This window comes from Solanum verrucosum, unplaced genomic scaffold (assembly GCF_900185275.1).
Source record: "Solanum verrucosum unplaced genomic scaffold, falcon-dt-bn FXZP01000196.1, whole genome shotgun sequence".
In the NCBI taxonomy this organism is placed as follows: domain Eukaryota; kingdom Viridiplantae; phylum Streptophyta; class Magnoliopsida; order Solanales; family Solanaceae; genus Solanum; species Solanum verrucosum.
The window spans coordinates 1319259-1332362 of record NW_026020420.1 but is presented as its reverse complement, the minus strand read 5'-3'; the positions used below and the strand labels follow the sequence as shown (position 1 = coordinate 1332362).

Genomic DNA, 13104 nt, shown 5'->3' with positions numbered 1-13104 from the left:
TTTTACCTTTCTTACAATTCGTTATAGTTAAACTTTCACACATTCTTATTAATGCCTCCACACACCTTTTCTCTACATGCATGAATCAGCTCAATCTCGCTTCAGTCATATTATATGTAACGGAGATTAGACCATTGCACTAATTTTCTTAGGCTAATCATAGGTAGATGATCGTTGGTGGATGTGGATAGTACTAAATAAAAGTTGTTGGGAACTTTGGAATATACAAAACAACAAAGAAGCAAAGTTTGTTGAAAATTCCATAAATGAAAATAGTAATGATTAAAAGTATCATTAGTCAAACATATGATAATTAGTTGGCTTTAATAATTGTCAATATAAATGTTTCTCAAAATAGACATAAATTTGGTTATGTTGACCAAAAGCTTTTACCCTACATGTCTAGATGTGAACACCCTTGTTACAAAAAATGCCTATTTTCAAACACAAATAAAAAAACAAATCATTGCACTATTTGTTACTCTCCTCTTATAAAAAAAGAAAAATATTTTTCTAAAACTATTCAATTTTATCATTCGTTATATTTCATTTTATCTATTCATATTGTATTAATTCTCATTATTTACAAAGTTTCAACATGGAGTGGGGTAGATTCACACATGTTCAAATTTTTCAAGCAAAAAGATTCAAATTTATCCAATTAACTTTTAATTACAATATAAAACTACTTTCAAGTTGAAATACCATTAAAGGTCAAGGACCAAAACAAACAAGAGTAATATTAGATCGTAACTTGCGGAGGATAAAATTACTTAATTTCATATAGTATGTAGGTAAAGTTGACCATTTCTTGTTAAAGAGAGAAATACAATGAATGAGTATGGTTTTTATGTAACCAAAAGTCTTATATTCAAGCTTCGATATAAAACATTCTTGGTACTTGGTAGGACTTTTCCTCGAATGGAACCTACACGATGTAAATCTGAACTAGTCGAACTTCAATGTGAATATCAGACATTAAATCGAATTTTTTTAAAAAAAAATGAGAGAAATGTAGTGGACCACTTACAATTAACTAAACTATATGGGCTACTTAGTCAATATTGACAAATGTTTTAGTACTATATTTGTATTTCCTTTTCCAGCGCCGCCTGACTGGGAAGATAGATGCTAATATCATTTTGTACTTTCCAACACAAGTAGTTTATATTTTAATTAAATTAAATAATTTTAATAATTAGAAAAACAACTTTTTCCAAGATACGTTAATTAATTAAATTATTAGAATCAGAAAGATATTTATCATTAGCCAATTACCTTTTTGCTTCGTGATTTTTCATTAATGCATTTGCAGGATACATTAATTAAATTATTAGCAATATAACAAAATTTATGCAATTTTTTTATTAAGGATTCAACTAAATTCATTGTTTTCTACACGAAAATATGATTCAGGATGTGAAAATTATTTAAATTTCAATAAATACCATATATAAACCTATTATTTTAAAATACAATAAAGAATTTTAAATGTACAAGTTATCATATTTAAATATTGGATCAACTTTTATATATCTCGAGTTGTCAAAGAAAAAGAAAAAAAGTATAAAACTTTAACTAAGAAGTAAAGTAGGAATCTCTTCTTTTCTTTTTTTTTTGATAAATTCTAAAATCATCCGAAAAATGTATAAAGTCCTTTAGTTCCAACATTCCCACGTAAGAGTCAAGAATCTTGAAAGTTAAATTCGATTAAATTAATTAAATAATTTATAATTAAAATTTAAATATTTAAAAATTATACTAAAAGTATTATAAGTTGTAATTGTACTCATGTCAATTTGATGGAAAAAAATACTTTCCAAAGTTAAATATAATTTGACTCTCGAGAAGTGAAATATAACAATTAATTCTGGACGGAGGGAATAATAAGTACATTGTATGTAACAAACAATGGACCAACAAGGAAAAAAATATACTATTAAAAAGATTGACTAGTTTCTAAAATTGACCAAAAGTTTTTAAAGTTAGAAAGCAATTCTAATCTAACTTTTATATTTCTTTCTGGCAAAGGAAGGAGAGAAATTGAAATAATTTAAAATCATATAAATGCATAAGCTTCAAAAAAATATTGTGATGTCGGAGCCAACTTGTACACACGTCCACTAAATTCCACGAGGTACCCACTACATCATTACCTCCCATCAACATAGTTACCGGATAACTCTATTCAATAAGGCTTGAAGAAATAAGAAGAAATCTCCCAACAGCATAGTTACCGAGCAACTCTGTCCACATTATTGACTACTAGACTATATCCTATAGTGCAGACTGAATGTATAATTATAATTTATAGCCATTCATTTGGTATCAAAGATAATTATGCAACAACTAAAACGAACTACCTGTTGTTAAATGGCATTCATCACACAACTTTCAATTGTTAAGCACACACATGGTGAGGCCTGTTTAAGAAGTTTCTTTGCCTTCCCCACAACAGATTATGGACACTATATCGCGTAGAACGACCATAATGAGCATGTCATGTACAGGACAATCTAGTGCACGAAGCATTATGCGTTCATGCACGGTTCGGGGAAGGGCTGCACCCGTAGGGGCTATGATGTGCATGTCATTATAATGAAATCACAGTTGCAGAGAAAAGCATCATCTGGTAATCTAACTAATTTGGTTAGTCCCACTACTTGTATAACTGAAAATGTAGCTTAGCAATAGAAAAAAATGATGAAGATGGGGATAATTTTTCTTGTTTCTTTTTCTTTCTGATTCTCCCTCAATCTCATGAAAAGCAAAGAACCAGATAATAAATTATCAAAACATGGTGACCATGTCACTTTTTTTGGAAGATTTATAGTTGACATAAGATCCAACTTCATAGTTGTTTCTACCCGTTAAAGTTCTAAAAAACTTCAGTCTTTGGTAAGGGAGGACTAAAGAGAAAAACTAGTCATCGTTGTTGTTAATTGTGCTTACCATACCATCCTCATGCCACTTCAAAAATCCTTCTTCAAGGGCCTTTCTCATCCATGGGTGCCGGCAACATTCAATCGCCTCAGGAATTGTCAGCCAAGTTCTTTCCCGCCGGCTCTGTTCTGGCCAACAGTCAAGCTCTTCCTTCACAAACAAAGCGAACATGGCAGCTCTACACAGACCTTCTGGACTGAACTCGTCTTGAAGTGTTTTGCTTTTAAAGGGGTAGTATCCCAAAAAATGCTGAAAAAAAGAAGAGGTATAAATCCAATGGATACATGATAACAAAAGACAAGGGAATGACGTCACTTCTACAGACGCTCCAACCTACAAGTTATTTACACAAGATACTTATTTTAAGATAAAACGTTATGCCGATCAAGAGAGGATTACTTGGAAGTTTTACACCAAGACAATCTAAATTCTAAACTAAAACAAGCATATTTTGACTCTCCTAAAATGCTTCAACAGAAGTTCAGCTTTTGTAATATTGTTGCATCACATTTAGACACTGTCCAGTGCTAAATTTTGCATCTTCCTGATGTGGTTTGTAATATCTCCTACTTCATAAAAAAAATACATATTGAAGCTTCATCACATCATATGATGCTTTCTTGTAAAAAAATTCACTCCATTAATAATAAAAGAACATTCTGCACAGAGAGAATTAAAGATGATAAAGTAATAAAAAGATACGAGCACATCCAAAGCTCAAAGGCAGAGAAAATGTTGCTATTGCGGTCCATTTGACATGCAAATCCATCACTAAAAAGTGATTTTTCCTCCACTAAAACATGATGAACCTCCGTGCAACATAGAATAACATATTTGCGTGTCCAGATACTACAGAATAAATGAAGAAAGGTTCCAATGATCTCACCACTAAATCCCCACGAACTCCAGCCTCCTCTATGGCTTCACGAACAGCTGCCTCTTTAACTGTTTCATCATTTTCCCACCCTCCCTATATATACAAAGACAGAAATGTCAATTAACAGACATCTTGTCAACTATAAGGCAAAATAAACATGAACAAAAAGAACTAAGATCTTATTCCCCAATATCACGGTGCTGCTAATAACCAAAAAAAAAAAAAAAAACCCAAATAAAATAACAATTGAAAAAAAGAACAAGAAGCCTATCAAGTCATGTGTGATGCCTAGAAAATAAAAAAAAGGAGAGCCTACTGTAAATGCCAAACTTGGTGTCTTTCTAGTTGTTTAATTAGGTAAAGTTCAATTTGACAGCAAGGTGGAACAAAGTTAGCAAATCTCTTAATTATGAGGCTGAAATACCAAGTGGTAAAGAGGACACAACCACTAGATCCATCAGAAGATAAAGTCACATAATGCTGGTTCCATAAAACACTTCAGTCATTTGAACTACCATAGCATATTGCATGAAATCCAAAAGAACAATTCTCTCACCTTTGGAAACAGAAGACCAGGCCCGCTCGTTGAGTTTATCATCAGTACTTCAACTATCTTTTCAGATGTGTCATCACCATTTTGTTCCATATCTCTGAACCTGAATGGTATACACCTGTGACAACTCTCGTTATAATTCAGAAATCAGAATATACAGGTTCTAAGTCAATATGATTCTGATTTCAAATGCAAACCCAGGAAGTTAACGCAGTAGTTGCCCACTGTTTTCAGATATTGAAGAAGCAAAAAATCTTTGACAAATGGAACTATGGAAGTCGTCAAACGACGTAACGACTATCAGGGGTCTAAAACCCATATAAAGATGTTGTGTACTTGTGAAAAAGAGACCCGAAAGTCAAAAAGTCAGATCTACCACCTGAATTATTGAGAAAAAGACAGCCACAAAGTGAACTTGTATGTCAACTTCAAAAGACATGCTTAGTATTTAATTAGAAGAACTAAATTTTGAAATTTTAGCTTACTTCAGTTTTTAGAAGCCAAAAGATTATCTTTTCTCCATAAAAATCTACATACTACTTCTGTTCTAAGAGCATTTTTTTATGAGAATCATATTCCAATATTTTCTAGCCACGGAAGGATTTCTCTTGTGTACCTAAATTTTTCTACTTTGCGCAGTTGCTTTTCTATAACTTTCCAAAGATTAAATCAAGTATTCAGTGCATAACACACTCTTAAAAGAGTCGAACTACAAATTTTAACTCGAAAACCAACAATTCTTAACAATATAGAACATTGAAGCCCCAGTCAATGTCACCACACTAAGTTGCAGCCTGAATAGCTCAGAACTAAGACAAACTCTAGAGCTAAAAGGGTGCAATGCCCGTCAACTAGGAAAGGGAAGCAATCCTTCCATCAGTCTTTTTCCTTCTCACATTTTTTTCAGCTGAAAAATAATCCCATCCCATGGCTATTTCGGTGAAAGTCATAGTACTAGTTTTGATGGTGATAGGATGAAATGAATTATTATTTGCTGTCAAGTAGCTCGAGCCCTCGTAGCTCTGATATCTTTCCATTCCTCTGGTGGATAAAGAAAGTTTCACTACATGTTTTTTGAACTTCATTTATGTTTTATGTCATGGCTTATGAGTTAAGACTTTATTTTGAAGGAGATATTAAACAGAATAAGAATGGAAACTTGGAGATAGTAAGTGTGATGGGAAGGATAAGGATAGCTTCCTTCTGACTGAATCAGCAAACGAATTTATAAGATGATGTAGTGGGATACAGGACTTATTTCAACCATATAACCCCAGTTTTGATTTGTTTTATGCTTAAATGATGACAGTATGCCTCCAAATTTCATCTTATGTTCATCATAAAATTATGTGGAACAGAAAAAACATAAATAGACAGGGTCACCCAATTCCTACTCCAACTTTCCAAGAGTCATTATTCTTCTTTTACCTCCTCACAATTTACTTCTTTTTAAATAAGCAACTTGAAGAGAACAATGCCAGCCTATTCCCACATGTCCTAACAGTTCTTGGGCATTACTCTTCATAAAAGACTTCAACTTCTCTTTTTGATAACTGTGGTGTCCAGGCCCGCTTTCGCACACCTCGACTAATTCCCCAGGAAACTTGCCACCTCCCACCAGCAACAGGTATCAGCAACAGGTACTCTATCTATCCACCAAAGCTAGGACAGATGACAATCTCGATTGAGATTTGGACCTGAACCTCATGGTTCTCAACCCACTTCAGTGACCACTGGGCCACACCCTTGGGTGCGAAAAGACTTCAACTTTTTCTTTCGATAATCGTTGTCGAGGGGCTTTCACGCACCTCGACTAATCCCACGGGATACATGACACCTCCTACCAGCAACAGGTAACTCTGTCTATTCACCAAAGCTAGGACAAATAGTTATCTCTATTGGGATTTAGACCTGAACCTCATGGTTCACAACCTACTTCAGTAACCACTAGGCCACACCCTTGGGTGCGAAAAGACTTCAACTTTTTGAAGATACTAAACTTTATTAGTCCATAGAAAGCTAAAAAATTGCCCCCCTTTCTTAAAATCAAACTGCACAAACCCAACCCTTAAACAAATGCAATCAAAGGAAACACTAAAGTGAAAGGAACTGCAATCCATCTTGTTCCTTAAGAACCCTTCTTCATCAATTATCTCATAATAAGTAAACACCAATGTAGAAAATGCCCACATTCAACAGAAAAATTCCCAAAACCAAACAGAACCCAAATGAGCAAAATCCAAAATAAATCCAAACAAAACAGAAACTTTACACATAAAGAACAGAAAAGAGAAGTACCCAGCAATGAGTCGATAACCTTCTTCATACCGCTGTTGATGCCGACCCGTCCGAGCAACCAAATCAGACATTTATAATTCAAATATATATATATCTATAACTTTATACAGAAGCAATGCCTAAATCTGCTTAACCATATTTGCCCAAACTGATTGGCTTTTATCGCTTCTGCATTGTAAAAAATCAACCCTTTTTCCCTTCATAAACAGCAAAATAGGCTGTACCCATTTTCTTGGTTTTATCAACAAAAAAAAAGTTAGATGAAAAATTAGAAACAATGAGAAAGGAGAGAGAGAGAAAAGGGTAAAGGGTGTTAAAAGCAGCGCATGAATCGGAGTAGCAACATGGGAGTCTTGAGCTGACCAAGAATGGTTCAGGATCCTAATCAGAAGTCTCGAGTCCAAGGCTCCAAGCTTGTACAAATAAATATATGAGGACCAAGAATGATTTGAGATTTCATTTGAGCACGTATAAATAAAAAGAAATTATTGGAAGCTCATTTTAATAAAGATATAAGCTTTAGTTGGTTTAATAAAATATTTACACATTTATATTTTGGGTTATGTGATTATCAAGCCTAATAACACAAGTACCGTGTGAATTTTTACTATATAAAGCTCTTTAATTTTCTTTTGTATTTCAAAGTGGGACTCATTTAAGATGTAACGTACACCTCTTCTTTGGATATTGGAGGCTTGCCAACCTAGAAGCTTTTCAATCCTTTTATGTGATCCGTCCTTGTCAATCCACCCTCCGTCACTTTTGCCCCACTGACCACCATCACATTGAAGAAGCGCTAGACTTTATTACCAAATGTAACGACCCAAGCCCAACTATCAAGATATTGTCCGCTTCAATATTTGTTTGGGTCATCCTTAAGCTTATCAACGTCATGGATTAGCTTCTTGACAATTGATTATGAACTCACACTTACATGACTTTTAACTTTCTCCTCTCATTCCGACTAGAGATTCACCTAAGACAACCCTCACACCAAATCCCCTTTCAAGTTCAGGTTCTAGCACCCCTTAGAGTGTGACAATTACATTCAAAACCATATAATTAAAAAAATGAAAAAAAATATTATTTTTTTTAAAAAAAAGTTGGAAAAATTGAGACAATGAATGCATATGTTGTTGGTTTCTGTTAGTTGTCTCCTTTGTTACATCACACGTAGAGAGGATAGAGAAAAGGAGACAAAAGAAGAAAGAAAAAAACACAATATTGTTGGATCAAGAAAGTGTAACAGAGTGATCTAATTACCATAGCTTAGTTTGATCCATAATTTGTTGTCTTTTTTTTTCACATTTTATAAGTTATTTGATGAAATCCATATTGAAAAAGGATTCATCTTGATCTAAAAATAATCATGAAGGCATTGGAAGCAACCGTTAGAAAAACACAATTGGTAGCTAGAAAAAGAGCACATACAATATTTGGGACATATGGACCAACAACACAAATTGATGAAGCTGAGTTTAATAACAACAACAACAAAGAAAAAGAAATAGTGGAAGAAGATGTTCAACAAGAAAATGATGATGAAGATTATCATCCAATGAATGGTGAAACATATCATTTAGAAAAATTTCTATCAAATGGAGATTACTATACCGGATATTGGGTCGATAATTTACCTAATGGACAAGGTAAGTATTGGTGGACAGATGGATGTATGTACGTAGGCGATTGGAGTAAAGGTAAAATGAAAGGTCAAGGTCTATTTAGTTGGCCTTCTGGTGCAATGTATGAAGGTAATTTCAAGAATGGTTATATGGATGGTGAAGGTACTTATACAGCACCAAATGGTGATACATTTAGAGGTTGTTGGTTAATGGATTTAAAACATGGAAATGGTGTTAAAGAATATGCAAATGGTGATTGTTATGATGGTGAATGGTGTAGAGGATTACAAGAAAGTAATGGTAAGTATACTTGGAAAAATGGGAATTATTATGTTGGTGAATGGGCTAATGGTACTATTTGTGGTGATGGAAAATTGTATTGGACAAATGGAAATTTGTTTGAAGGGAATTGGGAAGATGGATTGCCTAAAGGGAAAGGTACTTTTCATTGGGCTGATGGGAGTTATTATATTGGGAATTGGAGTAGAGATCCTGATGAATTGAATGGCACTTTTTATCCATCTGAGTCATTGTTAGAAAGGGGCAATTTTGAATGGGATCCTCAACAAGTTTTCAATGTTGATTTGGTGGGATGTACAATCTCACCAAATGATAAGGTTTCAGTGTTGCCTTCACAGAAGAAACTCGCGGTGAGGATGTCATCGTCGAGGCCTGTGGATAACAATAACAACAGTAGGACGAGGAGGATGTCGATAGACGGTTCAGCTGATAGTGAGTTTAGTAGAATGCAGTTATCAGATGGAGTTGGAACAACATTAGTTGCTACTACAAGTAATTCTTGTTCAGATATCAACGCGATGGTTGCTTTGCTGGAATCTGATGGATATAAAAGTGGGAGTCCTATTAGGATTCCTAAGATTGTCAAAAGGCAAGGAATCACAATATCTAAAGGGCATAAAAATTATGAGCTTATGCTTAATTTGCAGTTGGGAATCAGGTAGTTAAATTTTCTTTCATGTACAGTTCTAGTTTCTTCAAAGAGAGACGGTAAAGTTGTCTCCGAGTGATCGATAGGTTTAGGGGTTCTAGCTGTGAAATCAGCCACTGATGGTTGCGTCAGGGTAGGCTGCATATATCACACCCCCTCAGGATGGGGTCCCTTCCCTGACTGCCAAATGCTTCATGCACCGGACTGCCTTTTTTTACTGTTCTAGTTTGTTCAAAAAGAGAGCCCTGGAGAAACAGTAAAGTTGTTTCCGTGTTACTTATACGTTAGGAGTTCTAGCTATGAAATCAGCTGTTGATGGTTGTGTCAGGATAGGCTGCATATATCACAGCCCCTTCCCCGACCACAGGATGCTTCGTGCACCGGACTGCCCTTTATTACAGTTCTAGTTTCTAGTTTCTATAAATGTACTAACCAGATAAAACATATTCCATAACAGATCACTTAACTTTATATAATAAGCATTCATTAGCATGAAGCCTGGAAAAAAATGGTAAATGACTTGCTATGATAAATGAAATTACTCTGATAATGTAAAATTTCTTTATACAATCGGTGTATATAACTTATCGAAAACCTGTAAGCATCTGTCATATTATTGCGCGTTTTCTAGGCTGAGAAGAGTTTTTTTTTTTGTTTGTTTATGGTACCTTGTAATGTGAATAACCATATAGGCATACAGTACAAAAGCTTGGCCCCCCTCCAACACTCGATCTTGATCCATCAGCTTTTGATCCGAAAGAGAAGTACTGGACAAGATTTCCACCTGAAGGATCCAAGAGTACGCCACGCCATCAGTCTTGTGAGTTCAGATGGAAAGATTATTGCCCAAAAGTTTTCAGGTAATGATGCCTCACTATGCAATGTTATCAACTTAGTATACTTAAAGAACAAAAAGTAAACGTTATTCGACATGATACTGTCCAGGGCTCTGAGAACGTTGTTCAAGGTGGATGCAACGGAGTATATGTTGTCTATTTGTGGCCCCCTTAGAGAGCTAAGCTCTCCGGGAAAAAGTGGAAGTTTTTTTTACTTGACAAATGATGATAGATATATGATCAAGACAATGAAAAAGGCAGAAGTAAAGGTGAGGGACAGAAAAACTGTTTCTAATAGACCCTCGGCTCAAACTTTTTGAGCATTGCAATGAAGTCATCATTTCTTCATTCTGCAAACTACATGTTTCTTTCTGATTTTTCGTGTCAATGAATGATCATTAGGTACTTTTAAGGATGCTAAATGCCTATTATGATCATTTTCGTGCTTTCGAGAACACCCTTGTGACTAGATACTATGGTCTGCATTGCCTGAAGCTAAATGGACCAACTCAAAAGAAGGTATATTTACATATAATGCATGGAAATTGAACACTAGTTAAGTTACTTACCAAAATAACTTGTAATCTGTTCAATGGTTTAACTAGGTCCGGTTCGTGATCATTGGGAATCTCTTCTGCACCAATTACACTATTCATAAACGGTTCGACTTGAAAGGATCAACTTTTGGCAGGATCACAGATAAACCAGAATCAGAAATTGACACAACAACTACTCTTAAAGACCTTGATCTCAACTTCATATTCAAGTTACAAAAGTCATGGTTTGAAGAATTCCGAAGGTAAAATTATATCAATACCGATATCTAGTCTTAATTGGTATTGCAAGAAAGACCATCTTGAAAGCATTAAGTTTAAATCCAGAATCCAACTCTGGCTCGAAAATTTCTTTGATATTGCAGGCAAGTTGATAGGGATTGTGAGCTCTTGGAACAGGAAAGAGTAATGGACTATAGTCTTTTAGTTGGTGTAAATTTTAGGGAAGGAAATGCTAGTACTGGATATCAAACTCCTTCTGGCTGTAGGACGCCTATCGGTTAGTGCTAATCTTATAACACTTGCACATTTACATTTGTCAGTACTACGCCTCAGTCCCAAACAAGTTAAGGTCGGCTACATATCTCAACTGCTAATTAACTCTCCTCATAATAAAGACTCAAACTTTATTGTAAGAAAACAAGAAAGCATCATTCTTTTCCTAATGTTTGCAGAAAATGGAACCACAGAAGCTGAACCAATTCATCGGTTTACTAAATCAGATGTGGATCTATTACTTCTTAATCCTGCAGGGTAAGTTTTTCATCTGTCAAGTCTGCAATCTTCTCAATAAGTAAACTAAATGTTTGGTGTTCACTTGGTAATCGAACTAGGACTCAAAATTAGCTTACTAGAACCATTCTAAGTGTCCATTCACACATCTTTTTATGCCTTTTTATAGTGTTGAATTGCTATGTTGCTCGGATTCCCAAAAAATGTTGTCACTCAATGCACTACTAAGATCTGACACGCACCTGGCACCATATTTGAAGAGTCTGAGCAACGTAACTACTAAGTACTTTTCATCATCGAACGTGCAACTTATGTTATGTCTTTGAGTAATGCAGGTTGACAAACACAAGTTTAGGAATAAACATGCCTGCAAGAGTTGAAAGGACATTCAGGAAAAATGACTTGGACTTTCAGCTAATAGGAGAACCAACAGGGGAGTTGTATGATGTGACATTATTTTTCGGAATAATCGATATACTTCAAGACTATGACATAACCAAAAAGCTTGAACATGCATATAAGTCTATACAATGTGATCCAAATTCTATCTCAGCAGTTGATCCAATGGCATACTCAAGGCGTTTTCGCGATTACATATTCAAAGTTTTTGTAGAGGACAATTAATAAAGGAAAAACATACTTGTAAGTTCTAAATTTGATTAGAGGAGTTCAAGCTGCAAGATGGATCTTGTCTTGTGAAGGATTTCAACATTTTTTGTTGTTGAAGCTTTAGAAGAACTCATGCTTCATGGAGTTTTTGTCTTGAGATTTTGAAAGTTTTTTGTTAAATTATAGATATATACTATTCTGATAGCAATTGTATAGAAAAAGTTGTAAAAGGATTGATGCAAATTAACTGTCTTCATATTAAGTTTCAATTGCCAATTGACTAGGCCCCTCAAACCCTGTGAGTTCTTTTGTTTCAGTATGGTTCATGAACATATGATGTTTTGTTCTTTTTTGGCTTCCCATCTGGAGTCTGGCACCTGCATTAACACGCCGACCAATTCAAATTCGCGTCACATAAGACCCCATTAGAAGGGGAAGTTATGATGGAATTCAAATTCGCGTCACATAAGACCTATTAGAAGCTATTAGAAGGAAAAGTTATGGTGGAATAGTTTGTTTTTGTTCTATTTAATTATGTTGTTCAAAATTCTTATAAGTGAGGGTACATATATCAACCTTAGTTATATAAATAAGATAATTTCAGTTAATCATCCAAATTCAGATATTAATATTGCTTACATTCATCCACGTATTTGTTAGTTCCCTTCTTATTACATTTCTTGATGACTGATTTTGATTTTGTCTATATAATATTCATCAACCAGGATTCAACCTCACTAGCTAAAGTCATTATGAATCCTCCACTTGCCTTAACGAATCAACTTATTTTAGATGTTTTTAAGTAAATAGCTTATAAACACTTTTAAAATATTTAGATAAACTTTTAAAAACGCTTTTGACGCACTTTTTTCGAAGTTAAAATAACAAAAATAAGGTACTAAACTAAAAGTTAAAGATTCCACACTTGTGACTTACAAGTCATAAGCTATAAACTCATCCAAACGAGCTCTAGAGCTCATTGTCAATAAAATTTGAGATTTGCGTTGATACCGCATATTAGCAAAAACCGGTATAAAATTTTAAATCAAATTATCATTCCAAACGTTCTGAAACAAACATGGGAAATGATATTTGTAATAGCAAGATTTATCAGGCATCATGTCACCA

General features: G+C 34.5%; 2 protein-coding genes across 2 annotated transcripts; one reads left to right on the top strand and one right to left on the bottom strand.

Annotated features, from left to right (window-relative positions):
* Positions 1-2770: 2770 nt before the first annotated feature.
* On the bottom strand, positions 2771-7032 carry LOC125806860 (nudix hydrolase 16, mitochondrial-like). Its single transcript, XM_049486614.1, has 4 exons — positions 6672-7032; positions 4377-4491; positions 3830-3913; positions 2771-3192 (listed from the first exon to the last, which is right to left on the bottom strand). Exons 1-4 carry the CDS (start codon positions 6740-6742, stop codon positions 2923-2925), a joined length of 540 nt encoding a protein of 179 aa, XP_049342571.1. The 5' UTR covers positions 6743-7032; the 3' UTR covers positions 2771-2922.
* A 966-nt stretch (positions 7033-7998) lies between these two features.
* Positions 7999-12193, top strand: LOC125806849 (phosphatidylinositol 4-phosphate 5-kinase 6-like). The gene is made up of 8 exons (XM_049486601.1): positions 7999-9254; positions 9938-10105; positions 10191-10350; positions 10484-10600; positions 10687-10880; positions 11001-11134; positions 11310-11388; positions 11703-12193. Exons 1-8 carry the CDS (start codon positions 8041-8043, stop codon positions 11989-11991), a joined length of 2355 nt encoding a protein of 784 aa, XP_049342558.1. The 5' UTR covers positions 7999-8040; the 3' UTR covers positions 11992-12193.
* The last annotated feature ends 911 nt before the right edge of the window (positions 12194-13104 follow it).